The 27,912-nt window shown below is 45.9% G+C and overlaps 9 protein-coding genes across 9 annotated transcripts; 4 read left to right on the top strand and 5 right to left on the bottom strand.

The window, feature by feature from the left end:
• Nucleotides 1-156: 156 nt before the first annotated feature.
• On the top strand, nucleotides 157-921 carry LAJ45_00221 (uncharacterized protein; the record flags this gene model as incomplete). The annotated part of the gene is made up of 1 exon (XM_046109823.1): nucleotides 157-921. The coding sequence occupies one exon, from the start codon at nucleotides 157-159 to the stop codon at nucleotides 919-921; it is 765 nt and encodes a 254-aa protein (XP_045976516.1).
• Nucleotides 922-2,782: 1,861 nt separating this feature from the next.
• Nucleotides 2,783-3,386, bottom strand: LAJ45_00222 (uncharacterized protein; the record flags this gene model as incomplete). The annotated part of the gene is made up of 5 exons (XM_046109824.1): nucleotides 2,783-2,834; nucleotides 2,904-2,969; nucleotides 3,027-3,049; nucleotides 3,172-3,180; nucleotides 3,234-3,386. 5 exons carry the CDS (start codon nucleotides 3,384-3,386, stop codon nucleotides 2,783-2,785), a joined length of 303 nt encoding a protein of 100 aa, XP_045976517.1.
• Nucleotides 3,387-3,934: 548 nt separating this feature from the next.
• LAJ45_00223 (uncharacterized protein) lies at nucleotides 3,935-5,855 on the top strand (the record flags this gene model as incomplete). The annotated part of the gene is made up of 4 exons (XM_046109825.1): nucleotides 3,935-4,112; nucleotides 4,181-4,246; nucleotides 4,305-4,875; nucleotides 4,934-5,855. 4 exons carry the CDS (start codon nucleotides 3,935-3,937, stop codon nucleotides 5,853-5,855), a joined length of 1,737 nt encoding a protein of 578 aa, XP_045976518.1.
• Nucleotides 5,856-7,117: 1,262 nt separating this feature from the next.
• Nucleotides 7,118-7,904, bottom strand: LAJ45_00224 (uncharacterized protein; the record flags this gene model as incomplete). The annotated part of the gene is made up of 2 exons (XM_046109826.1): nucleotides 7,118-7,804; nucleotides 7,872-7,904. 2 exons carry the CDS (start codon nucleotides 7,902-7,904, stop codon nucleotides 7,118-7,120), a joined length of 720 nt encoding a protein of 239 aa, XP_045976519.1.
• Nucleotides 7,905-8,772: 868 nt separating this feature from the next.
• On the bottom strand, nucleotides 8,773-9,829 carry LAJ45_00225 (uncharacterized protein; the record flags this gene model as incomplete). Its single annotated transcript, XM_046109827.1, has 3 exons — nucleotides 8,773-8,987; nucleotides 9,111-9,513; nucleotides 9,584-9,829. 3 exons carry the CDS (start codon nucleotides 9,827-9,829, stop codon nucleotides 8,773-8,775), a joined length of 864 nt encoding a protein of 287 aa, XP_045976520.1.
• Nucleotides 9,830-11,471: 1,642 nt separating this feature from the next.
• Nucleotides 11,472-13,926, bottom strand: LAJ45_00226 (uncharacterized protein; the record flags this gene model as incomplete). The annotated part of the gene is made up of 5 exons (XM_046109828.1): nucleotides 11,472-12,479; nucleotides 12,534-12,744; nucleotides 12,794-13,467; nucleotides 13,530-13,778; nucleotides 13,837-13,926. 5 exons carry the CDS (start codon nucleotides 13,924-13,926, stop codon nucleotides 11,472-11,474), a joined length of 2,232 nt encoding a protein of 743 aa, XP_045976521.1.
• A 5,188-nt stretch (nucleotides 13,927-19,114) lies between these two features.
• On the bottom strand, nucleotides 19,115-19,498 carry LAJ45_00227 (uncharacterized protein; the record flags this gene model as incomplete). Its single annotated transcript, XM_046109829.1, has 2 exons — nucleotides 19,115-19,339; nucleotides 19,424-19,498. The coding sequence occupies 2 exons, from the start codon at nucleotides 19,496-19,498 to the stop codon at nucleotides 19,115-19,117; spliced, it is 300 nt and encodes a 99-aa protein (XP_045976522.1).
• Nucleotides 19,499-21,201: 1,703 nt separating this feature from the next.
• Nucleotides 21,202-22,036, top strand: LAJ45_00228 (uncharacterized protein; the record flags this gene model as incomplete). The annotated part of the gene is made up of 2 exons (XM_046109830.1): nucleotides 21,202-21,564; nucleotides 21,662-22,036. 2 exons carry the CDS (start codon nucleotides 21,202-21,204, stop codon nucleotides 22,034-22,036), a joined length of 738 nt encoding a protein of 245 aa, XP_045976523.1.
• Nucleotides 22,037-25,869: 3,833 nt separating this feature from the next.
• LAJ45_00229 (uncharacterized protein) lies at nucleotides 25,870-26,790 on the top strand (the record flags this gene model as incomplete). The annotated part of the gene is made up of 1 exon (XM_046109831.1): nucleotides 25,870-26,790. The coding sequence occupies one exon, from the start codon at nucleotides 25,870-25,872 to the stop codon at nucleotides 26,788-26,790; it is 921 nt and encodes a 306-aa protein (XP_045976524.1).
• Nucleotides 26,791-27,912: the final 1,122 nt, after the last annotated feature.

Below are 27,912 nucleotides of genomic sequence, written 5' to 3' on the forward strand. Positions count from 1 at the left end.
CGGGATTCCCGTCGTACCGAAATTTTGGGCACGTTTTAGACTTTGACTGAGGTGGGGGTTAGAAACAAAACTTATCAAAAAAACCCTTTTAAACGAAACATATCGCACTCCACACACCACCACCACCACCACAACAACCCCAAACGTCCCACAGCCATGGCCACCCCAACGAAGATCAATGTCTCGCTTCCCCAGCTCGCTAAAATGATTGATCACTCCCTCCTCCACCCCACGATGACTGATGCAGAAATTCGTGAGGGTCTCGAGCTTAGTAAAAAATACAAGGTCGCAACTGCCTGCGTCAAGCCCTACTCCATCCCATTGGCTCGTGAGGTGCTCTCCGGTAGTGGAGTACTCGTCTGTCCTGTCATCGGCTTCCCCCACGGGAATAGCACAACTGCCATCAAAGTTCAAGAGGCAGCAGCTGCCGTGGATGCGGGAGGAGATGAGATAGACATGGTTGTGAACGTCGGGAAAGTATTGGGTGGCGATTGGGACTACGTTACAGAGGAAATCCGACAGATCAACCAAACGGTTGTTCAGAAGGGCGCTATCCTGAAGGTTATCTTCGAAAACGATTACTTGAACGAAGACCATATCGTCAGGTTGTGCGGAATTTGCTCCGACCTTGGCGTCGCGTTCGTCAAGACATCGACGGGGTACGGCTTCGTCAAACAGTCGAACGGATTTTACTCGTATGATGGTGCGACATATCCGCATTTGAAGCTGATGCGGGAGAAGTCGGCTTCGGGCGTGCAGATCAAGGCGGCCGGGGGAGTACGAACGTTGGATGATCTATTGAGGGTTATGGCCCTTGGTGTGACGAGGGTTGGGGCCACCGCTACAGTTGCAATTCTAGAGGAGGCAGAAAAGAGAGGCATTGGAGAGGAACCAATAGAAGTTGAGGTTGAGTTTAATTGATGGAAGTGGGTTGTACGAGTTTCTGTGTTCCTGAGCGGAACAGATACCCGTGGGAGATATGTGATGATAACATTTCTTTGCAGTCAGGGCGACAGATATTTCACGGCAAAGGTCCAGCTTCAGAATGGTACTGGAAATAGCAGCACAAAGACCCTAGTCTCTATGTCTTGTGATCTTTGAAATCTGATGATGACCTCGAGAGTTTGTGGTCATTACATCCTCGAAAAGAAAGTGCCTTAACTAAATGAGCGTCTGCCAAATTATAGCGATGAATTTGTCCTAGTTTTCGGTCATAAAGATAAAAATTATCGACCACAGTAAGAAAGACTTTGTCGTGACTCATGGACGATGACTCGAGTGTAAGGCTGGAGCTGGACGCCAGACACTGATGACGTTACCACAAGCGTCAATAGTGATCTCCTCAACTACAACTACATGTAATCTAGACTTTTGCCGGTGCACTACAGAACGACTTTCCAATGGCATTGTGAGGGTTATGGTATTTTCGTGATGCCCAATTAATACATTGAGCATCTAGACCTTCACTAAACGTCATATCATTTTCTATAGTTATGTTTCACCTTTGCATTCTTCCTTGCTTCCAAACATGAGGGGTAGGGCGTTTGACATTTTGCGCATCTCCAGGGAAGCATATTGATGTAGTACAGCCGCACGAAAAAAAAAGTATTTGATTATTCAAGATATTCACACGTTGTCACTCGACCGCCACCAACCACCTGATTGCGGCATCAACACAATCAAACTGATAATGCGTACTTGGAGTAGGAAGGGGAAGAAAAAAAATATACCCGTAATTAAAAGAAATACTCATTTCAGAACCACCGCTTTTGTTTAGGTGTATGGCTTGCCTAAGGCCCCCGTCGTGTGGAGATGCGGAGAAATGTTTGACGTCAATTTACCCACCGCAGGTAGATACATCGTGGACCTCTAGATTGTGCAGACAGCCCTATGAGCCCTAGAATGACTTTCTGTTGGGAACAGTAATAGCTTCATAATTGGCTGCTTAAACGTCAAGCTATTAAAGTGTAAACAGATTATTGATCATTTCCCTGCTGATCTCGTTAGTCTTTAGTAATAAGTAACAAAGACTGCCCATTCACACAGAACAAGTGTGCAACTCGAGCTGTTTCTTTTTTCCAATCCCTTAATTAGCTTCGCCTATTGCCCAATTGCGTACCCATGGCTTGAGCACAGGTAACCGAGAATCTGGGGTTCTAGTTCAGTTGTGAATCAAACCATGAATCTCATGTAAGAAATGCTCCCAAGCGGCTTCTGCTGCCGTACAGGGAGCTTCAGTTTGAAGGTTCCTTTGCTCTGGGTACACACAACTCAGCTCAACACCATGGGTTTTTTTTTCGTGAGAAAGTTTCGTGGCTCGATAGACTGATGATGGATGTTCTTTAGGTATCTTTGAGACTGAAATATCCGCTGGCCCGGGACCATTCCAGGCCGCTGAGAATGTCCACGCAGCCAGCGCTCTACAACTGCTTGCCTTGTACTCATAGTAATCCATCCACAGTGCTTGCCTTCTTTACGCACTTATCTATAGTGTTTCTAGATGTCTTTCTTTGCTTTTATCGCTCTGTCAGATTGGCTTGCGTGTTTTGTCGTGACAGCCAGCGTCAGCTGCATGGTGAAATACCCAGCTGGCTGTTTATCATGGAAGAGTAATCAACCATTAATTGTTCGAGGCTTTTTTTCCCCCTACAATTGTTTTTCAACGAAAAGGTTTTTTATCCTCACATTCGGATGCTGTTGGAAAGCTTTGCGGATCTAATATCACAAACTAGGCACCGGCCTGGTAAATTAATGATAAGAATATCCTGGCCTTCTCCGTGCATTAGAAGGCATAGCCAAAAGAAATTCCATATCTCGAGGGGTAGGCATTGGATCTACAGATAGCTATCTCATTCAATCTCAATCTAATTGGCCAGCGTAGTAGATAGAACTCGAGCACTTACCTTAATTGAAAAACTTGTGTAGACTTTCTTTTTCCTCCATACATAGGCTTGCAGAAGAAGAAAAGTCTATGACGTTCAGGTACAGTCCTCGGATTGTGGCTTGGTCTCGTGCTGAATTCTTACCCCTGGAATGTTCCGCGGCGCATCTGATCAGATCAGATCATGAAGTGGCCGTGATTCAAACTCTTGACACTCGTTAAAACTGTCTGATAAGCACAAACTGAACCGAATTGTATATAAACGGCGCTTATCGTTGCCGACTACCCACGATATCTAACTACAGTGAGTTGAGTATGAGGGTTTAATTGTAGTCAAGTACTGAGCACATACGTACGCAGCTCGAGGGACATATATAGCGTATCCCCTCGCATTACCCATCTGTCTTTTGCCAAAACCGGAACTCGGAGCTGAGTTTTTCCTTTTTTTCCCCATTCCCCAGTTTTTCCCACCGGCCGGCCCCAACCTCCCTTCGGGTCCATGCATCATTTAGCCCCCTGTCCAATAATGATCCACCATAAACTAACCTCAATAATCTTTGAGCTCCACCACCTGCGCGAACGTTTGCACCGAGATATCTTTCGCCAGAAAGCTTGGTTTGAACTTCATGCAGGGGTGCTTCTAGAAGGATTGCATAGTTGAACTGAATATCTTTCTCTTGCTATCAAAACTGGTAAGTGGGTTCTCGATTCCCGGGGTATCATCATCCCGAAGTTGCGCTTCGGCTGGGAAATCTGATATTTATCCAATCCATACAAGGCCTCGAGCCTCGCTACCCTCCCCCGCAAAGTACATACTTACCGCTCAAATGGAATCCGGGGGCGGGGAGTACTCTAGATTAATTGGTGACACTGACTAGCTGGGTACTATCATGAGATGAGGACGGAGATTCGGTAGAAGGAGTTAGGGGATGAGAGATGGCCAAGGGGACTTTGCTTTAAATTCGGGCCCTGACTCCCTTTTTGTTGTGATTTTGCTGTTCGTCACCTCAAGTCTCCTTTGCTACCTCTGGCTTCTTATTTCCAATCGAAAGAATGAAGTTTACTCTCGGTGTCGGCGCCTGTTTGGTCGCACTCGCAGCGGCTTCTCCTACCGCGAGGGGTTCGAAAAAGTCACCATTATCGCTTGTGATACATAACGATGGAACGAATGGTACCTTTTCGTCCACTATTGCGAGTGACAAGATCTCTATGCATGTTGGTCAGCAATATGGTATGTGAATTAATATAATCGAGAGTTCGAGGGAAAGAAAGTTGGGACACTAACGGAGTGATGTTCAGGTACAAAGTTGATGTATAAGGGCGAAGACCTGGTAAAGAATGCCACAGGAGCTTATGCAAGTTATGGTAATACGCTACCCCCCTGTAAATATAAGCTTTGGTGGTTTGGCTAACAATCTTCCAGCCGGCCGCTACTTTGACCTCAACTATACGTCTGCCGCAATCTACTCCGAGACCCAGGACATGCTTGACATTGGTTTCACCGCCAAAGAAGGTGTTGTCCACTTCGTTCTAAAAACCGGTCTTGATGGCTTCTACTCCTACTTCGTCAATAAAGCTCTCGGCGTGCAAGGGGAGTTCAGAACCCTCTACCGCCTCGACCCCGGGCTGTTTCCAAATGGCCGGACGTATCTCAAGGACGAGCCATTGCCTCTATTTTCAGATATCTTGAGCGGAACTAATGTTCAAGACGAAACCTGGCAGCGTCCCGACGGCACCTATATCACCAAATATGACTGGTCGCTTTTCATGCGTGAAAGCGACTTTTACGGCGTGTATGGGGATAAGTTTGGTTGCTGGCTTATCAACCCTGGGAAGGATTACTATAATGGTGATCAATTGAAGCAGGAATTGAGCTTGCATAGAGAGAGTCAGACGAATGATACTGTATTGCTCAATATGCTCCACGGGACACATTTTCAGGCAGCTTTCAGTAATGTAATCCCAGACGGGAAGGTTTTTGGGCCTTGGCTTGTGTAAGTCATCAGCACCTCTATCCACATTGCATATGGTAACTTACTGACATATTCTAAGCTACCTCAATGACGGCTCGGTCAAGGACGCCGTGAAGCGTAATAAAGCTGAAGAAAAGGCATGGCCCTATGAGTGGTTCACCGACTCCCTCTACCAGTCACGTGGTTCTATCTCCGGAAAGCTCATGCTTGACACCGGGAAGCCCGCTGCCGGTGCTGCCATCTTTCTTGGTGAGCCGGGAAGAACTATCGCGCAGGGCACTACCTTCCAATATACCACCTACGCAGACAGTAAGGGTAACTTCAAGATCGAGGATGTACGCACTGAACAGCCGTGGACGATTCAGGCCTGGTCAAACGGCGGTGAAATCGGAGGCGTGACTACTATTTTCCAGGCAGGAAATTACACACTCACGGAGGGGAAGAACCTTGATGTCGGGAAGTTGACATGGAAGACTCAGGGGAGAACAGATATATGGCAGATCGGAGATTATGACAGGAAGAGTCTTGGTTTTGCATACGGAGGTGCTCCGTATACTCATGGCCTTGTCGATAACTGTCCAGCGAATCTTACGTACACCATCGGCACCAACTCGGCCAAAGATTGGTGCTTTGGAAAGAGTTCAAAGGGAACCTGGTCTGTTGTCTTTGACATTGAATCTCTTCCGAGTGGTAACTCGTCTGCTGTGCTTTCGCTTTCTATCGCAGGGTTCTCGGGGTCTGGAACTGCTATTGGTGGTTCAGGGTCTGCGCTTGAGATTGTTTTGAATGGAAATGCATTGAGCAACCATGCCACACCCATTGCGAGTGATCCATCGCTCTACAGATCTGGAACTACAGCGGGAGAGTGGCATTACTACGAGTTCGTTGTGCCAAGGTCGTGGTTAGTGGCTGGGACGAACAAGCTGGATTTGACTACAAATAAGACAGCTACTAGGTGGAGGGGTATTATGTGGGATATGGTGAAGATGGAGTGGAGTTAGGGATGATCTATAAATGTTTAATGTGTACAAATAAATATTAAATATGGATGTATGGATATATAGATGTATGTACAGATATTAAAGAAGCGAGAACATTTACTGCACTTCGAAGTTCGGGTTTTAGTGGTCAACTATGAGTACTAGATGACCTCTCCCCACACACTTCTTCCTGAATACGACGGGCGGTCTCATATCCAGTTCTCATAAGATGCTAATTCATACTACAGCTTTAGAACCCCGATCTCATCATCCAATGTTGTATGGATTCATGGTTTCCAAAGTTCACGTGACAAATTGGCCGGTGAGTCACGGTTCGTCACTCGAAATCTTGGACATCAACACTTGGTGCTTGGTTTTTGTTTTTACCAACTCTTGATGCTAGCTTGATTGATATATTTTGTTATTTAAAATGTAATTAGAAAGTGTTAAAGCTCAAGTTAATCAGTAGCTGCTTGTAATATATTATCCTTCGTCTGGCAAAAAATGCTGCCCACCCCCAAAAAAGCAAATTTTATATGTGGCTTTACTAACAGATCCCGTTATCTCTCTTATCAAACAATGATCTCCCATACAAATCTAATTCCCGTGTTATATGGTGGGCAGCATTACCAGACGAAGGGATAAGTAAGCTTCTATATGCTATCAAGCCTCAATCAAAACTGAGTTTCTGAGCTAGAGTGCTAATCATGCCGGTCGACTTCTATCTTCCTTCAGTCCGGCCCGTCCAACAAGGGCTTCAGTGGAATGTGTGATTGGTCGGTTCCATACAGATTTCCATTGTTTGGGGTAAGCGTGCTAAGCGCTTACTAATTCACTTCGGAACCGAAGTAAAGGAAAACGACGAAAACCAGCTACAGTATTGTAGTATCATAAAGAACTTCTGCGTTGATATGGTTTCGCACTTACAACCGGTTCACAGACTGTACCAGTTTATCCCTTCTAGTAATATCCTCGACCATGAGTTTGTATCAATTGCTTCTTCGACACGATTCGGCCCGCTCTAAATAAGAGCACCTCTTGCATTGTTACTCGGTTTTAAAGCTTCAGAATGGCAAAGTGCTTTCTCATAGAATATCACTCGATGGTTCTACTATGTGAGCATACTGATATTTTACTTGAGATGTCATTACCCAATGAGAACTAGGCCTTCGAGATTTTAACCAACATTTTATTTAAATTCCTGCCTTTGATAAAGATAATTTATGGTTCCCTTATAAGCCCAAAGGAACACAATATTTAAACCTAAATAATAGATATCGGTCTTAATTCCCCAGCTCCTCAGGAGTATCACTGGCCACGGAGGCGGCAGTAGTAACGATAGCACATTTCCCAGCCAACTCCCTTGCTTTCTGTTCACACATCACTGCTGTAAATTTCTTTACAGCACCTCCTCCTGCCAGCTCTGCTATCTTGGCACTTATCCTTTCCCACCTATTCTCATCCACTTCCGCCATCGCCTGAATCAAGAAATCAACTTCGTTCTCCTCCCACGCAGCCAACTTTGCTGTTAGTCGCGAATAGCGCTTCGCCAATGATCCTTTAGCCACTTTCCCTCTCCCCTCTCTCTCAAAGATTTCAGAGATCTCTTGCCAAGGTCTTCCCTCCTCTTTGAGCTGAACAAGACGGGAATCATCTCCTGAATTCGAAGCCGGTGCTGCACCCGATGCTTGAGTTCTAGGCTTGGGGGCTGCCGTACGTTTGGCTGGCGAGGCCTTGGCCGGGGTGCCAGAGGCGAGTCGCTTACGAGATTTTCGGGGTGTCTTTTGAGGGCTATGAAAAGTAATAGGGCTAGGAGGACTTGCGGTAGTCATGGGGGATGGAGGAGTAGCAATGGGAGACGGAGGAGTAGTAGTAGTGAGGGGCGGAGGAGTAGTAATAGTAGTAGATGCAGGGACGTTTTCATCTTGGCTGAGCATAGGCTCGTCTCCGCTCTGGGTGGAGCTCGAATGCTAATAACATTGTCAGTACATACACTACTGGTGGAGGTTTATTGAGCCAGGTATAATATTTACTTACTTCAGCAGACGAATTGGTGCTGTGTTCGGACATTGTGCTATTCTTTGGCGAATTTCGAGTTTTTGACTTGTGAATATGTGCTTGGTCTTGTCTGAAGGTCTTCGCTGAGGATTGAGCAGGATAATTCAGTCCAATATATACCAAAAAGTCACGATGTCTTCTATCTTCCCCTCCTTCCAGCCGTATGCCATGTCTCCTATGCAGTGCGGGGTCTTCGAGTCCGTGCATCTGCTCGGACCACCCTGTTCTATGTGTTACTCTTCCAGGTTTGTATGCTTGGCCAATTGTGCTGATCAGTTTGCAATTTGTTGGTTGAGTTCGTGCGGGTTCGTGAATGACGTATATATCTGGCTTCAAAGGTATTGTGAAAAGAGACTCAATGACGAAATGTCACTTGTCAAGCCACTACTAGTACTCTATATTTTTTTTACCCAAGTAAACAAACCTCTTCCGTAGGATTCTATGTGTGGATAAAAGCATTCGATTCAACAATGGCATCGAGAACACCTCTGAAAATTATGTTTGCATATTCGCCCAATATTATTATCATTCGACAAGCTTTAGCCCGATTTAGTTTTCCTCAGGCGACAGATCACCAAGACCACCAACTTGTGCGTAAACGCGGCGGCCGCGGAAATCTGCATGTAGTGGTGGCTTTCAGATGCAGGGACCAATCGGTACCCTCAATTGGGGAAATTACCTTTTGCAATTGGTATAGTCAACGCTTTCGGGAGTAGAGATATACAGGGGAGTGGAGAAGAAAAGAAAAGAAAATAAACCTATTTGGCTACTCAGATGGTAAATGATAGCAACAACATAATATTACATGCGATTAGACTAACCAAATAGGCTTAATTGTAGGCCAATATGATGATAAGAATCATTTCCGTCTCCCCGAATATCAAGACATTGAAACATCTGCGGGAACAGCGGGTTCCTCTGAAACTACAGCTACTTCTTCAGCCGCTCCATTTTTTTTGATCTCCATGGCTTTTGCCTTGAACTTCTTCTCACATGCTGCCCCCTGAAACTTTCTACTCGCACCTAGCCCCACCATCCTCTCCGCCACCTTATCCCACTTTGTCCGCTCGAACTCTTTTTCGGCCTCAAAGATCGCTTGACGCAAGAAATCAATCTACTCCCCCCACTCCCACACAACCAGAAGTAAGCAAACCCAGTGCCCGTCAAAATATTGTAGGAAAAGTGGTATTGCATTATCGCGAGGGGGGAGTAGTGGACTTGCATCGTCATCCTCCCAGAACACTATTCCTTCTTTAAGACTTCTATATCGATTTTTGAGGAGTGTTTGCTTTCGACCGGCCCAGCCGTGCTCGCGGAAGGCTTCAACGATATCAGGCCACTTCATGTTTTTTTCATCCTTGAGACTAAGAAGAAGAATGTTTTCTTCTGCGACGTTTGGCTTCTTTAGTGGGGCAGCGGTCAGCTTGGCTTTTTTGGTAGGTGTTCCTCCGCCATCCGAGCTCTCATCATCGTCAGTTGACAGGTGGCATCGTTTGAAACCCTCGGGCAACGGCTCATTAGAGGGACTAGAGGACGACAAGGGGGACGACGTTGGGGGGCTAGAACTGAAGCTCAGCCCTGGTGGCGGGCCGAAGTCAGTTGCGGAAGATTGCGGCAGGTTCTTTGATAAAGTGCCGTGATTTTGTTAGTTAACTCACTTAGATAGGGAGGAAGTGAAGTGGGAGAACTACAATCTTTTCGATCTCTTCCTTTTGACTAGTTCCCCCAGCCGGAGATGTAGGGGCCGTAAAGACAGGAAGTTCAGAATCAGAATTCTCTGACTTAGGAATCTCAGGTTCGGAAATCTTAGGACCAAGATTCTTATTCTCAAGCTCAGGCTCAGGTTCAGCATTTTGTTTAGAGTTACTAGACCGGAGGGTCTTTTTCCCCTTCTTCGTTGCTGCTGGTGTTTTTTTAGGTTGTTTCTTCCGCACCATTGTACTCAACTTGAAATATGTAAATGATGAACGTTAACTCAAACCCTGTAACGCATCCGGAGAAGAAGTTACTTTGAGAGGTAGTTATATGGATAACAAATGTTAAATATTCTCCATTAAGAACTTTTTTGTTAGAACTCTGTGTGCACAGACCACGAATCACTCGAATAGCAAATCAAATAAGGAGAGAATGACATCGTCCAACATATCATAATCAGGGCTAGGACGTTTAGCTTTTCTCATTCATAGTAGAGATCGCAACTAGAGATCACAACCAGCTCTGTGCATTACAATTCAGTTTGAGTGAGTGATCATGAGTGACAAACCTCCAGTGATGTTGGCTTGGTTAGTACATATTAACTTTTTTGGTAGTAATGCAGGCTGGAAAAATCTAGTTTTGTCTGTGTTCCAGAACAATCAATCCCAGATCCAACAAAGCTACCTAGGAAAAAACAAAAAGAAGAGGGTCCAACATATGATAAGCAGCGTGTTAGCAAGCAAATATTTGGGTTGAGATCGCTTTCTATTCGAATCGACGATAATCATATCATAATGCTCTGTGCGCGAAGCTCAATATCAATCTTGCAAGGAGGGTAGGATAAACGTTTTCATTTTTATCATACTTAGCAAACCACGAGGAACTGTGGCGATAGTAATATATCTGCCGATAACTATAACCGAGATCATTTCCACTTGGACGGGACATTTAGGAAACGGATCACAAAAAGCAAAGAAAAAGTAGGCATCCATACATACATGTAGTTACCGTACAGTATTTTGCTTATTTCACTCCGACAAAAAAATGAACTTAGTCAACTAGGTAGGCACGTGATGGGACCCACACTCAAAAGAAAAGGTGTTCACATTATCATTTACACCGTCCCCACTCCAGAAAGTTCCGGCATGGTGCAGGCGACCTATCTTAATTAGGTCAAGTCATCGCATAGAAAAACAAATAATCTCTTATAGTCTTTAAAAAGTGTTAACTTTTTAGCACCTGGTATGTATGTTCCAATCAACTAACCCCTCCATTCCCTAGGCCAATGATCATGACGTATCCAAACAAAGTTCATACCTCTCAGCCTGTAATCATCCCAACCTACCCCAAAGTCACTCGCTAATCGTGCAGATTTGGTTTCGTTTACTTGACAGATCCACCAATATCACCCCCGTGTTATTACTCGGGTCCCAGATGAGATAGTGCCAAGCCAATACTGGAATGCACAGTACTTACTCTGGATCTCGGGATTAGGGGTATTAGAAGAATCTGGGGCCGAGAAAGGTACGAATATACCGTAAGGGCTGTAAGAGATGACGTTGCTCTTACTTGGGTCAACCAAATTGGTTTTGGCACATGAAGTTCCAGGTTCAAAGTGAGGCTCAACGAAGGGATCCTAATTAAGGGTGTAGATCATATCATGTAAGACCACCGATTTTCAGTGTAAAATTCATATGCATCATTGACATGGAAATAAACACCCCAAGAAGACCTTCCAAAAAAAAGAAAGAATGGAAGAAAGAAGGAAAAAACAGGAAAAAACATAGCCCATGCAAAAAAAACAAAAAAGAACCCAAAAATGAGTGAGAAACTCCGCCAAGGAAAACAACCAGAAAACAAAAAGACCAATAAACACCGTTTTTTCTACTGGAATTGCACATTCAATAAATTCTGCCAAAAATTGTCCCCCATCCCATTCATCATCTGCTGCTCTTCCACCGCACAGCCGCTCCCAGGCGCCCCAAAACCGTAAAGTTCTTGTCCATGACTGTGGTGGTGCTGATCCATAACCACATGATGGGTCGCTGCGGCGGTGTCCCCCATGTTACCGGAGGATATTTCAGGCATTGAGAAGAACTCCTCCAGATCCATTGACATTAGATCCCGGTGTGGCACAACGGCGTTGGTATACGAGGCCCAATCAAAGTCACTCATCTGCTCTGGTCTCTGGATTTCTGGATTGCCGTGCATGTTCTCTCGCAATTGTAATTGCGACGATAACATGGTTGGTGAATGTGACAATGAACCTGAGAATGAAACTGGTGGCTCTGGCGATCCATGAGACTGACCACAAGCGTATGGAGAAGCTCCTGATGATATCGAGACACCAGAATCAGATTCTGTTGTTGATGAAATCCTGGCTCGATTTGGGAAGCTGTCTATTCGGTGTACGCTGGAAATTGCGGCTTCCACTTTCGAAATAAGCACTTTCAACACGGCAGCACCTTTCTCCGCTAATTTGATCCTCTGACCGAGCATTTCTAGTCTTCTTTGGCCTTCTCGCAGGGCTTTAAGACAAGCCTCAATCATTTCGGGATCTAAGGATGCTGGCGAGGTTATTATTACCGCCGCAATGAGAACTGCTGGATCAAACGTAAAGAAACAAAGAGTGTAAATAGTGTGATGGTGTTCTTTTGTCATCTGGAGTACTCTGGTTTGTGAATCAAGAATGACTAATGAGGCCTTGACAAGCTCCATCTTCGAACGGTCTCTTGTAAAAACAAAAGGCCGATGAAGCCCTACTATCAGGCAGAAAGCCGAAGCTTTGAGAAGCTCGCACTGGGCTGAAAGGAATGGGTATTGTTGGTCGTATGAATTATCTCTATTCCGGATCGCAAGTGCTGGTGGAAAGAATTCCGTGAAGGAAAGGATCTTTGAGTGCATCAGATCGACGGAAGAGAAGTCCAGTGAAAGTGGCTTATCGACTTTAACCTCCATATCATCAATTTCGTTTATGATATGGGCTAGTTGGTAATCTAACAGGCGCTCTGTGAAAGGATTTGGAGGATCTAGAGGCCCACGAGGAACGGGGGGCACTTTGGTGAGATCTTGAGGGATTGGGCAATCAATTGGCGGCGTTACATTGCAATGCCGATCATTGATCATTGTAGGGCGTCCAAGAATCATAGACATAAATCTAAACCGTTAGAAAAGGCAAACAATACAAAACATAATTCAACTCTTACCGATCCCAGACATAAAGATTGACCCAGACCCGTTTCTCAATCTCTTGCTCCCACACACTCGCTATACTTTCAGCGTATTTTTTAGGCCGCTCCCGATGTAATCCCATTTCTTGAGCCTCCCGGATAGCCTGTCCAAGTGCATGCCATGACTCCACAGCTCTCCCCTCACTCTTCAACCATGAGCTTCTCAGAAACCATTGTTGAACACGAACAAGGGTAGGACTGCTTGCTGATAACAGACTTGCAAGCTCACATGCAGTGTTGCTATAGGTCATACTAAGATTGTAGAAGTTCTCCTTGCCAAGGTTAAGCTGTGCCATAAACTTGTAATGTTCCACAGGAAGCATTTGCAAAGCAACGGCCAGCACTTGCAGTAGCAACGCAGGGAATTGTGAAAGTATCTTCTTCTTCCCATTATTTCCTGGTGTGTTGTTCGATGCGCATTGGTCATACCACTCCTCCATGTGTTTGAGGAAAGTTTGTTCATGTAGGGAGCCATAAATCCAGTTACACTCCTGAAAAAACACCCTTACAAGAAGTGAGGTGTAAGGCCGAGGTGGTATTTGTCGAATGTGCTTTGTGTACGGATATAACTCCACGCTATCGGATATATCAACAACCTGGTGGTTTGACCTAACCCAATTATTGACGCTTCCATGACCATCGAGATCGAGCTAGGCCAAATTAGTCCCATTAACTAAGACTAGAGTTGTTGAAATGCTTGTAGCTACCATACCTTTTCTAGTACATTCAATGCCGTATGTGTATGTCCGCTCGACCTAATGTACCCAAACCCCCCTGGTACATCCTTTGCGCCCAATATCATATCACCCGGAGACCCTGGGGGCTCTCCCTTGGGGCTTCTAGAAACCGGGGAAACCGAAGAAGATCTGCTATTATGATTCGGGCCTGATTTGCTTTCGTATTGGCACAAGTGCGATGCAGATCTGAGTGTGCAGTTTGCACATGGGTGCTGTCTATCGCACTATTATGCTACAGTCAGTACCCCAAACAAGATACATATAAGAGGCAATGGGGCAAACCTTTTGCTTTCTGCGATGACATTCGGTGCATGATATAACAGTCCTGGCTCTCTTTCGCTTTCTCTGTGGGGTCAAATCTGTACTAGGCATCTTGAGATGTAGGTTGTATTTCGGCGGTATATATCAGTGTCTGTTTGAAATGCTGAAATCTTCTGGAGGTTTTCGAAGTTAAGAAATACTCGCTCCTGACAGGAGGCTCGGCACTAGTGAAACAAGAGATTTGATGTTACTCGGTTCGTCTTCCTGCGGTGCACCTTTAAAAAACAAATACAGGTAGCGTGAGAATTAAAGTCTCAGGGCCCAACGTTTTTTCTCGGGGTCGTTCCGGCCGTGTGCTCCACAAACGAGGTGGAAAGCCTTGTGTCAGACGAATAAGGGAAGGAAGAACAAAAAAAGATCCACACGCCAGGTGCGATGATGTAAAACGACTGAAATGGTCCTAAGTGTAGCCGGACTATGGTGTACCGTGGGCGTATCGGAGTTAAGGAATTAATGAGAGCCGTTAAGACCCCAGGCGAAGCTCGTTGGACCGCAGTAGGAATAATAAAAGTAGAATAGATCGATAGTAACTACCCGAGTTTATTCGTCCCTCTTTCTTCGTCTTCACTCTTTCTGTTATTTGCGGATTGGTAATATAGGAGCTATGAAAAGAAACTCGACAGCTGTGACATCGAAATATAGGCAATTTCGATTCGATATAGTAGCAAGGAAGATGAGCTAAAGAAGAGGACTGGAAGAAGGGTTCACTTCGAGGAGGATTATAGCAGATGGGGAAATGAGAGTAAATGCAGGGAGTGTGCTTTAATTATCTGGTGTTCGGTTTTGCGCGTGTGGAGACCGGATATGTCTTGGCCAGCTCTTTGCAGTATAGTGCAACCTCTCAATATCTGCATTAAACGGGTTGAGTGTGCATGTTAAATTATTTTGTATTCTGCAGGTTGAAGGACAGCGTTGGCTTTTACTTTCAAGATTTTGTGGGTAGAGTGAGGAGCGAGGGTGGTGAGTCTGCACCCGGCTCTCTCAGGTCAGGTATGGCTTATATTTGGAGGGGTCGCGAATCCTAGTGCTTTTGACCATGGGAATCCATGCAGGCATGATATCCTTGTTCATGATGTATGTAGGTGAGAAATTTCTGAGAAGGCCGGTAGGTATCTACATGCTCTACCTACTTTGCAAGCAGGAGTTAGCTTTACAGTATGGAGGCAGAAGTGTGAGGGAGTGAGGAGGAGTGATAGAGGGGAAGCTCTGAGGACGATGAACCATCGATGATGCGGGTGCTTATCGCAATCTGGTCAAAGCCCATCTGTCCGTTTTGCCAAGGCGTAAGACGTAATGCGCACAAAGCGCGATGGGAGGGGGTTCCGGTTTGGCAGTCATATCTAAAGTACCATATGTTTGTGCGTTTCCAGCGCCGCTGCAGAGACGCAACGATTGAACAGTTCTCGATCGATTCTTGGTTGGCTGGTTGGCTGGTTGGCTGGTTGGCTATTAAGTACATGTAGTGACTTGCAATAGGTGTTGTGGGGCGTCCTAGCTGCAGAGTAACCGTTCTACTGCCTGAACAACCACAGCCTGAAGCCTTATGTGAGATATATACCGGGTAACCGAACCCTCCGAGCCAATGTTTTGTAAGTTGAAAAGCATCACTCCAATTCCGTCCCGAGAACCTTCCGAGAGTTGCTGTTAATAATTGTGCCGAATATGAAATTGCTCTCGAATGTAGACGTATGTTTTGATTGCGTGTATAGAATATTGCTCCAACCAAATGTAATGTACCTACATACATACATGAACGAATATGTGGGCCAATGCATGCACAGCCTATGTAGATCTACACGAGCCCTTTTGAAGTGCACAAGTATGATCGGAGAGGGGTTCTGTGATCTGCAGCTGGCGGGAGTTTAAATACACTCCCAATGAAATCCAAATCTCAACTACATACTTGGCAGATGAGGTTTTTATCCAATGTTGAAAGGTGGGGGAGAAAAGACTCCTAAAACAAGTGAGTTTGGTAATGATGATATGGAAACAACTAGGTCCGCCCCACGCTCATAACTTCGATGATATTCAAGTCATATTTTTACTGCTTATGCAGCTCATGCATTTCTGATGTTCGGGGGCTTCCCGAAAGTTGCTGCATCTTGATCATCCTAGACCTTTAGTTAATTGATAAGTTGGAATCCTAAGCAAAATCGAGGTTCGAGCTTTTAGCTTTTTTTGATTAAATAACTATCCATGATATCATAAAAACTATCGTATCATCGGGCGAGTATCACTCGTTCGATTCTAATCATGTTTATCAGCATCAAGAAGAAGATGTTTGCGCATTATTCTGAGAATTCAACGGGATTTCATACCTGAAGCGTAGGGAGGTCGAGGCTCTGCGCCGTTTGACAGCTGCCGAGGATTTATGACCAGGGAATTAAGCGACGACAGGGCACTCCACCCAGGGATAGCTGGAGGCTCATATTGATATCGATAACGAGTGTAGTGTATCAATTCGCGACCTCGTCTCACCAAGTTTCTGTTCAGCTACCGGTTCGTTCCTCGATATTTTTTCCTGTTAGCTGATGGACGAAGGGACGAAGGGACTCACCACCTTATTTAAACCTCCAAATTCGTGAAATCTGTTGAGATTGCGGTGAGTAAGAGATATCTACCTCGGAGTTAAGAGTAGGATGTTTCGGTGTTCTGCAGAGATAGACCACCTCACTAGTGATGTTCTGTGAAGTCCGTTTATCACAACTCCTCTCACCAAAACTGATATGTTTGGTGGCCCACCAGTCGTCACTCGGAGGGAGCGTGTATGTAGCTCTATTCCGTACACGCCTGCAGTGATCTGGCCGTTAATTTTCATCCCTGTCCCTTGCTCTTTCAGTAAAGCTAAGCGCACCCTTCTATGCTATGTCGGCAAGTGCAACTCACGACTCCCGTTATGCAATTATGTGAAGTGTCTTCTTCATCATCATCCTTCATCCTATAAGTCCTATTCTCAGACTTCACTACAATTTCTGCAGATATCTACACAAAACAGTATTGGCACGAGATCACCTGCCTCTATTTCCCTGCGCCGTGCGCCCTCAATCCACCCCCCTTAGACTTGCGTGTGCCCAAATGAGTACAGAAAGGGAGAGATACATGTGTGATGCATCAAATACAGGGGTCGCTAAGCATTCACCTCTCTAACTGTTGATACCTTTACAGATGTCCTGCTTGAGTCAACAACTGTGTCCATACCACACGTCACATCATGCCAAACCAGAACTGTGACTACTAAATTCAACCTCAGGATTTGCTCCCTTCTACCTCAGAACACCTAACTACACAGTCCCATGCAAACTATAGCAGGAGATCGGATCGCAACTACTTTACATCTATTGCGATAACGACCAGCACTATGTTACGGTATTCTCGCTCACAACACCACTGCAATTAGCTCAAGGTGTAACCCTGACCCTATAATTACAGCGGAATCTCTTTCCGCACTATCAGGGTTCCTTGAGCGAGATCTGGGCGATTTCCGATGCCTCGCTTGAGCCTCAGGGCTGCCCGGGGAATTCCTACCGATAATGGCCTAGGTTGGCCTTTTTTTTTTTAAGCATCTTGGAGAGGATAGCTTCAAGGGAGGCGCGGCTATATAAAAATTGTATGTCTGGTTATGCGCGATAGTGAGTAGTACAACAACTTTAATTTCCTACTCAGAGTTTGATTCTTCCTATACTAAGTCAGAAACAGGTTTGATTTCGTTATATACATGGATAATACTCTGAAGCCTTGCGTTTCTAGGGTGGGTCCTGCTTACGTTTCCTGGTTTACAATTGGGCAGGCAATGATAATACCCTTCTTCTTTTGTGAGTGAGCTCAGGCAATAATGATCTACTGCATCTACCCCCGGTGCATTCTTCAATTAGCCCTATCTGGACATTCCTCCACCCTTCTTACATGGCATATAGCGCTCGAAGCCTTGCGGACCGCGGGGTGACACTGCAATTGGGAAATCTGATTTTTTATACGAAAGCCTCACAAAATACCATCGACCTGAGTACTCAGTACATTTACCGTTTATGAATAGATCTCTCGATCTCCCTGGTTCATTGGGTGGATGCAACACCCTAAAGGCTTCGCGAGCTCCTCTATAGATACCTACTACCTACATCACGATCATTGAAATTGGTCTTAGGAACCCATCCGCGGAACCTGATTAGTTTGGCCGGGGATCGACAGGTTACTCGGGTCTCTAAATTTCCTATTATGTCTGGTTTAGGGCATGGATTGGCTAGGGTTTGCAATGAGGGTTTGGCAATTGATACCGCTGCCAATCGATAGATGGTGATAATGATGTGGACGCACGGTCCGCATTACTGATTAATCAGACTGTAACGATCATGGATGACCTCTCATGCTTTATTCAGCCAATGAAACATAGAGCAGATATTCCTTACTGCCAAAAGGCAAGGCCAAAACAAAAGACCCATGGCCTGCTGATCTGGGACTTTGATCTAGTTGTCCAATAGGCCAAACTCACATTTCGACATCCCAACTATCAAACCGGAACTACTATTACACATCGACAGAAATCACATGTCTAAATACCATCCCAAACATTGGAATTGATAAAGTCGATCTTTTCTTTCCTTTTTCCCTACCCTTTCAAGGCTGTCTTTAACCTTCATTCAATTACATATAATAGGTCTTTGAGTTTATGGTAGCGATACAACCACCAAAGCTTTAGTCTTCACATCTTTCAAGTCCCAATTGTTTTTTTTTTCTTCCCATAAGACATTTATTACGTCTCAATAGACCACTAAGGCCGGCAACATTGTATCTCGTGCAAGCAAGAGCATTGATCCCGGAGCCCTGAACACTATTTAGTCGCGATAAGGTGCTGAATTCCCGGCAAAGGGATTCAGTTAAAGACAAGTTAGCCCACTCCTGGGTGAAAAAATCAACTAATTGTCCCGTAACCCCTGGTACTATACCTTTCCCCCCCCCAACAGTCAGCACTTGGGAGAGTATTAGTACTGCGAGTGATATTACTCAGAAGCCAGCGTATAGGCTTCGATGTACGATCTTATTAAATCAATCGCAAGGGCAGAATCATTTTACTCATAGTCTCACACTCGAGGGATATTAAGGCTGGCTTTAGCGTGGGCGGGTTCAACATTCAATTTTTCTGCATATGTACCACTAACTACATATATCAAACAGAGAGACGAGCAAGGAAATATCGAGTCCTATTCCAGCGGCATATGTACTGGCCGCTTTAAGCGTTTATGTACTACCCAAAACGTTGGAAAGTGCAATGGCTACAGTACTGGAAGCTTGCAAGGTGATCATTATCTAAGACTCGGCTTGTATGCCCGTGAGTGACATATCTTGCACGTGTGACTAGTCTATCAATATCGCAAACAGCAATATGCCGTGCTGAAACCATAAGAACCATCATCTGGAAACCTACTTTCTCATATCCGTGGACAACGGCCTCTATGGTCCAAAAATCGCCCTACATACAAAAACGATGAGCCATATTTGCTCGAGCTCCGGTATCGAATGAATTCCAGACCCAAGAAATGTAAGTGGGTCCTACCGGGCCAGCCTTAATATTTGAGGGAGTATATAGATATCCAAATACTATGCACCACCAACCCCTTCGCTCCCCCATCTTCCCATCCAATCGCGACCTTCCCCGTCCCCGCGGACCCACCAGACAGACTTCCCGACTCATTCCCGTGCTAAACGACCCGACCGAGGAGAGCAAGACACGACCCGGTGCGCATGAGGACGAGAAGGCTATGGGAGAACCGTGGTCGCGGGAACTAGGCTGCTGGGTCGGGCAAGAGATGGGTAAAATAGTTGGGAACGTGGGGGACGTTAGGAGTCTTTTATTCAAAAACCCAAGAGGGCCGAAGGCCAGGACATGGCTGAGGGCGCGCCTGTTAAATAGACTGTACGTGTAGACGTTTTACTCGGTGCTGGAAGGTGCTGGGTCATAGCGTTGAGGGGTGTTCCCTGCGTTATGCATATATGCCTCCCCCCGGCCGGTCCGTTGGGTCGAGTATTTCTGGGCCCGGTGCGCACTGGCTGGCCGGTCATGGCGATCAAACAACGACGGCAGGTGCAGCACGAACAGGTGGGGTGGGAAAGAGCAGTTCCTAAATCCGAGGCTGCGATTGATGAGGTCTAAACTCCAGACACGCAGCAGCGTTGCTGCGCAGAGGCTGCTCGGTCCACGGAGTGGGATGCGTAGCTAGGGGCCGCTACCGTACGAAGTAAAACCGAGAAGTGCGCGCTTGGCAACGGTCGGAGTGTTTCTAAAAAACTGGAGTCAGTAGCTGCTGGAATTAGGATGTGACATCAAGATTTCGGCCGGCTGTGAGGCTTAAAAGCCGTCTGTGAGGCTTAAAAGCCGTCTGTCATAGACGAGTTTGAATACTAATCATAACCTCTCCACAAACCTACGTAGACTGCTACCTCGCCGCACTCGTTGCTGATCCCCAGACATAGTGCCTCTGGGGCAGTCATCAGCACACACCATGCCCCCACGAATCAGCGCCTCAAACGCGCTTCCATAGGCTCTCTACGTCAATACCCGGCGGCTATGCAGTAGTACATGTGGTTAACTCTGTGTACCAATTCCGAGTGATATCATATGATCCAACATTCCCTTGTGTAACCCCAGCTCTAATATCCCTGCCCTGTCAGACAGCAACCAAACCCACACCGGGGATGACAAAAGCCGCAAAGCCGAAAAGGGAAGACGGGCGCGCGGATTAAGCTTTTTTAACTCCGAATGCGGAAGTTGTGTACTCGGGGTTAGGTTTTCTGCAGTGTCGAACCTGGCGATGGGGGGAGCGGAGATAACGGGAAGAGAGATGCGGGTGTGGGGCAGGGATGGGATAGAGGGGAGAGGAGGGGTGCGGGGGAGGTGGAAGTGGAAGTGAAGCTAAGGGCACAGAGTGAGGCGGGAGTGCGGTAGGGGTGTGGCGTGGGTTTGGGTGCTGTGGTAGTTGTAGTTGTGTGGTGGTGGTGGATGGTGGGGTTAGTGGGTGGGCAATATGGAGATAGTGCTTGTGCTCGTACGGAGACAGTGTTTGGGTGTTGGTTGAGGTTGGTTCTTGCTTTTGTGTTTGTATATAAGAGTTCGTGTCTTCCAGAGGAGGACATATCAATCTACAGCATCAATCAATCAGATCCTCACAAACACACATACAACAAACTTCGAGCTTCCTCTTCTCCTTCTACATCTACAAAGTACTCAAACCCACTACGTTCCTCACTCCTCACATTACCACCGCCTCTACAACCTCAGCCAACACCTCTACCTTAACTACCACCACAAACATCCAAACACTCAAACAAACAACAATGTCTCTCGCCGGCAAAATCGCACTCGTCACTGGCGCCTCCAAGGGTATCGGAAAGTCTATCGTCGAGAACCTCCACGCCTCCGGCGCCTCCGTCGTCATCAACTACTCGCGCGATAGCGCCCCCGCCGATGCCCTTGTCGCACAGTTTGGCGCCGCCACTTCCCACGCCATCCGCGCGGATGTGAGCAGTGTTTCCGAGTGCAAGCGCTTGGTCGATGAGACGGTCAAAAAGTTTGGAAAGATTGATATCTTGGTACTCAACGCGGGAGTGCTCCCGATGAAGGATTTGGCTGGAACGACGGAGGAGGACTTTGATAGGACGTTTGGCGTCAATGTGAAGGGGCCATACTTTCTTACTCAGGTAATTCTTCTTCTTCTTCTTCTTTCTCGTCTTCATTAGGGGTTTGGTTTGGTTTGGTCTTTTTTTGATATGATGCTAATTAGTTCTCGATTGATAGGCCGCAGTACCACACATCCCCGACGGCGGCCGCGTCATCTTCTTCTCCACAACCCTCACCGCCGCCACAACCGTCACGCCAAACTACCTCCTCTACAACGCCACCAAGGGCGCAATCGAACAGATGACCCGCGTGCTCGCAAAGGACCTCGGAAAGCGCGCCATCACCGTCAATGCCGTCTCCCCCGGCCCCACTGGTACCGACCTCTTCTATAACGGAAAGCCAGAGGCCGTGGTTAAGATGATTGCTGGATTCAACCCGATGAACAGAATCGGTACTCCCGAGGAGGTTGCCAGGGTTGTGGGCTTCTTGGCGGGGCCTGATTCAGGATGGGTGAATGGCCAGAACTTGAGGGTGAATGGAGGTATGGCGTAGAGGCAAGGCGATCATGGAGTGTCACTCGAGGTTGGGGGTTGGGCTTGGCTTTTTCGGTTTTCTTTTGTGGTTGGTTGCATAAATACATAGCTCGAATAAAAGGTTCTTTCATTTATGACATTGGATTGAATTGTGACTTTCTGGGTGATTGTGATGTTCTTGCTCTTTGCTGTGTGTTTGACGGTTTATCGCCCATGTTGTTTTCTGTGAGACCCAAACAGTTAACTGTCCGAAAAAAACAAAATAGAAAAATGATGTCAATCTGTCTATCTCCATCTAGAGATCAGCCGGTAGTTGTTGTAGGACGTTGGAAAAAGGAATATGGAACCTACGCAATCCACGGGAGGGGGATGGTAAGGCACACCACCACAACCACCAGCTCAACGAAGTGAAAGCCAAGACGCAGCCCGTGCCTGTGTTGGATCTCACAGCGGAAAAGTGCACATATAATGCAATTGGGTCAGTGAATATAAGGTTCTGTAGTGTAATGGTTAGCACCCAGGATTCTGATTCCTGTAATCCCGGTTCGACTCCGGGCAGGACCTCATCTTTTGATTTTTTTTTTCTTCGTCAGATGTTTTCTGCCCACCGCTAAGAAACGATAACCCCGCTTTTCATGACCGCAATGTTTCTCCTCTCCCCACCCTTCCTTTTTTATAAGCGAAATGATAATAGGACTCGCAAAAAATTTATAGCGGGCGCTTAGTGTGATTGTCAAAAAAAATATGGTTCGAAAGGTCTTGCTGGGGATCGAACCCAGATTACGGGAATCAAAATCCCGTGTGCTATCCATTACACTACAAAACCGTTTTCCGACCGGCACAAACAGCTGGGTTGTTATGTACCTTTGACTCATTAGTAGTGCTTGATCGGGTTAGTGCGGATCATGGGGCGTCACTCGTGCTGTGGCGGTAGGTGGCTGGTTGTGGGTGGTGAGGCGTTTTAAGGTTGGGAAGGCTGGCTTGGTTGTTCTTGGCGGTTGTGTATAAGTTTGGTAGATGAGTGTGCTTGGTAGGGTTGTATGCTGTGTGTGTTCGAGACACTTGACGGCGTTCGATCTTGTTGCCGTCACCTTTGGCTACATAGACGTCTGAGGTGATTGCGAATTTTCGATGTTATCGATATTTAATACCAATATATCGCCAATCATACGGGACTACGATACGTCGTAACCGTTGGGCAAACTTCGACGATGCCTAGCTCAATTATTGGGAGCAAACTAAGGCTACGCGTCGTAGGGTTTCTATACACAGTGAGATTTCGCCTTGCGGTTCTTGGCCTGAATCTGATGAGGATGTGTAATTTTTATCACTGATGGTGAGGTTCGTTAATTCTTTAGGCTGGTAACACGGGTGGCTGGCTGGCTTGTGGTTCTGGGCGGGGTGTGTTCAGTTTGGAGACAGGGGCAGCTAAGTGCAGAAGTCTCGTAAGCTTATGGCTTGGGGGCAAGGCGTATATATTCCGTTGGTGGTACTTGTGGTTTCTCGGCCGTAGGTCATGGCTATGCGTGAGAATGCTCCGGCGTGGACCATGGTTAATCTGGATAACGAGGTTATGGTCCAAATACTAGGTGTGGGATTGCGTACTAAGGCCTGTGCTTGGAATTCACTTATGTGTAGGTTTTGGAGCCCGTACGTTGAAGAACTCAGGCTATTCATGGTTAACGTTTTACACTGGTGTCTCTACTTGGGGAATGGCAGACCATTCGTTAACTATTCAAGCTCCGTAAAATCTGCGTCAATAGCTGACTGTATTACTCCTACATCTTACTGCGCGCTATCGTATTGGTGTTTTATATAGTTGGGAATACTCACTTTTCGTACCGGCTATGGCCAGGCTTACACGTCTATAATTATTCTTGAAGCCAGAGTTGCCCCGTCCTTCGATGCAAGATGAATCTCCGCATGTCTATTGGGGGCGGGCTGTTAGGTTGGGCTTGTACCCACAGACCGTTTGGGTGATGTGTATGGTACCACTTCGTCTATCGATGCTACCCATCTTATAATAGAGAGGCGTAACTTTTATGAAAGGTTAATTAGTTGATAAGGAAGACAATTGGCTCCAACACTTGGGCTGGCAATATTTTTTGATGGGCGAAGCAAAAACGTTTTAATTAATACCCCGACCAACCGACGAACGTTCTTTGGCGGCCAGTACTTGCCAGCACGACTCTGAGTGAGCATACTTCACTATTTAAAATGCTATGCGTGGTTCTCATATCCTATGGGCTTGATTTGCCTCACGTGTAACGTCTTAATCATATATTCTCACTCGTTAGAGACGATCACCAATCCTAATAACCGCATTCGCAACGGCTTGAGGTATCAATAATCGCAGCTTATCAATGCCAAAAAGGTTCGATTAGACTAATACGGCTGTTTTGGGACGCATTATGGCCTTTTCTGCTGGTTCCCTAGGCAATGTACATGCTTGCTCAAATTCCTCAAACCTGTGAATTAGTGCAACTGAATGTAACCCTATCTTGAGTGAAATCTATATAAACAATGATTTTCAACTCTTTTCTGCTGGGTTTGTCTTGGGGTTGCATTTCTGGAGGATATTTTGGAGGTCACAATTCGACTTTATAAAGCCTGATCATACACTATCACTCGGCTATATATTAACCTGATTGGGCATGGTGAAACTCTCCACGTGACAGTCCATTTTCTATCATTCGAATTGGCACTAAGAAAAGTGTATTGCGTACACACATAGCTCAGCATAAAGAACTGCCGGATTGTAATTTCGTTTGAGACCTTAGAGCCCGCCAAATATGCTTCTTCGAAGGGTGTTACTAAATGCTATGTTGTCAGGAGCATAGTACTGATAGAAGCCTCCAGTTCCCGATAAGTTGTGGTACCATAGATAACAAGTTTGGAGGAGGGGCAAAGCTTAGAAAAAGAGCCTTTTTGTACAGACACGGTTATTGTAATTCATAGCATAGCGACCGATCCGAAAGCCTGAATTTGCGCTATTTTTTCTAGCGAGACCCAGGGTTTTGTAGTGTAATGGATAGCACACGGGATTTTGATTCCCGTAATCTGGGTTCGATCCCCAGCAAGACCTGACACATCTCTGTAATCTTTTGTTCCAGTTCATCTGCCGTGATTTTTTTTTGATAATGGCTTCAAAGCGCAACACATGTAACACATGTAACGGGTTCTTCCCATCAACGGCCTTGGTTTTGATCTCTTGTTACTGTCACCCTTTTTAGCCGGTTCAATTCTTTGGCTGCAGCTGTACTAATCCAATTTTGGTAACCTAAATTCAACCCCTCTCTCACTTGGTTCATCTGCTTGGCTCGAGGAACAGATATTCAGCGTTGCTTTTCTGGTAGGTAATTGTTGGACTTTCTGCCCGCATCTGCCGGGTACTTATAAAGAAAGACATTTATCATCAAAAGACACTAAGGTGTATCATACCCCTAAACTCGTGTGATGTAAAGCGATGCCTGGTGTCAGGCGGGATGGTGTCATGTGAATGGAGACAACACCTGAGACTCGAGTGACGACAGTTGAAGTGAGACAAATGTTGTTACAAAACCTCCCTAGGTTTCTCTGCTTTGCTTCCTTTACGTTTGTTTGTTTTTCTTGTTTTGGCCCTCACAACGTCTGGAGTCATCTACTATCAACCGGAATCTAATCTTTAATCTGTAATCTTCACAATCGCATCTCATCTAATCTCCTGTACCTGCCTCAGCCGCACGGCAACTCCCGCATCGGGCCGAACACAACGCGTCCCCCCCCCCATACTTTGATCATTGATACCAACCTACCATCATCCCACGAAATCACCCCCTCAATTCGACATATCCACAGCCATAACTACCAGCAATGACATCTCCACTTTACAACACAACATATACTCTCCACCGCCTCTCACCTCTCAACTCCTTCCCACCAATTTCCCCCGACTCTCCTCCAGCTCCCGGCTCTTCTGAAGACCCCAAGCTTCACACACGCTCACTCCTCTCCCTCCTCCGCGGCGACATCCTGCGAAATGTGCGAATCGACGACCAGTCCGACACAACGCTTACGCGCGCAGGCCGCCCCAAATCAGTAACCTGGAAACCTTTCTCACATAACGATGAAGACACACCCCGTGGTGTCGTAATTGAATTCATATATGAAAATATAACCTATACCTCCTTCCTGCTCTCGCCACCTCCTGGACGCAAAATGACTCCATCAGGCCCAACAACACTTCTCCCACTTTTGCTAACCCGCCTACCAAAATTGCTTCGTGAGATATTAATCAACTACCTCTCGACGACCTTCGATACCCTCGCGCTACCTCTCCCACTTGACTCTGAGACCCTCAAGTCACTTCTAGAGTCATGGCTTGAGACTACTATGGCTGCGGGTGGGACAGGAGGGAGAACGAGTATACAGCTCGTATTCTCGCCTCCACCTCCGGCAGGGACATCATTGAAAGCTATCACTGTAACAGTGGAGCGTGCGGATATAGAAGGTTTCTATAGGCGTGGGTTGAAGCTTCTAGCCACTGGAGTTGGTGTGAATGGTGCTTTTTTTGAGGGCCTGGGGTGGTATATGAGAGGGAACATGGGGATCGAGGTTGACGCGTTGCGTCTACTGAAGATCGCTTGTGGAGGGTTTGTGGTTGGTGGTGGCGTCGGTGGGGGCGCGGGAAAGCTCAAGGTCTTTGAGAATGGGGAGGAGGGCGCTGGTATGGATGTGGTTATGGGAGTAGTGGAGGCGTGTCTGGTTGGGCTTGATGGGCTTGACGGGAAATGAGTGGTGCTTTTGTTTTCTTCCTTTTTTCTTCCTTATTAAATCTTATTTGGGATGGGGTCAGGGCCGGCGTAATCGAATTGGGAACTTGAATGGGGGGATATTAATTAAACTGGACCTGGGTTTGGGATATTAGCTTACAGTCTGTCGGAGCCGTTGCTGTCCGGGCTGTATAAACTATAGAGCTCTAATCTATGTATAGATTGTTGATAAATACTCAAGTAGTAACATAAATAAACAAATAATCAATCGAGTTAGCTACATGCTTTGATATACTCTGATAATTCCAACCTTTCATATCTGATACTCCATTTTCGTCCCTGTATCGTACTGTAAGGTGTTATTTCAGGAAAACCTACCTGACGTTTAACTGTTCACGTGTTATCACTCGTCACATCATGTCAAGTCAGAATGAAGAGTTTTAACGAGAAGAACATTTGGCGCAAGCCGAACACAAGCATGGTATGTGTCCTACTGTAATAGAAGGAGTTTACTTGTAATTATGGCCTCTTCTGGTACTATCTAGGTGTCAGAAACTTTAATGCTATATGCCGAGTGAGCTACGTATCTCACTCGTAGCCCTATATATATCTCATCAATACCCCTTATTCCTTTAAATTACTATCAACCGCTTATTCAATCAACCTTTTATCCACTTATTTACATCTAGATATTTATTAATTATGGTACATCCTTATGTAAAAAAAGTTTCAGCCTGGCTCGGTCTTTATGCGGTTGTCCGTTTATGCATTTACGCTCTGGTACTCTATCGCGCACCTACCGAACAGATGTCGATATGGGATATACTCTCAGTCACGGGGAAACAAACTTACAATGGTAAAACGGCTCAGCAGTAACTTTTATTGAAAAAAGAACTACTTCTAACAACTGATATAAGTCCCAGACTCTAAAACTCGACCATTGGAATTGTTGACACGTGTAGAATAAACCACTCCTAGGCTTATGCTTGAGTCTTCATCACGATTACTTGCCATTGAGTGTGTATAGGAAACTTCATTCCTATTGATCAAAAAATTACTAACCAGAGATAAAATCATCCTAGGAAACTCTTACCGCCATCATTACCACTATCATTTCCTATTTATCCCTATCAACTTAGTCAAA

The sequence above is a fragment of the Morchella importuna genome, assembly GCF_003444635.1.
Source record: "Morchella importuna strain M04M26 chromosome Unknown Morimp01GS001, whole genome shotgun sequence".
Classification (NCBI taxonomy): Eukaryota; Fungi; Ascomycota; class Pezizomycetes; order Pezizales; family Morchellaceae; genus Morchella; species Morchella importuna.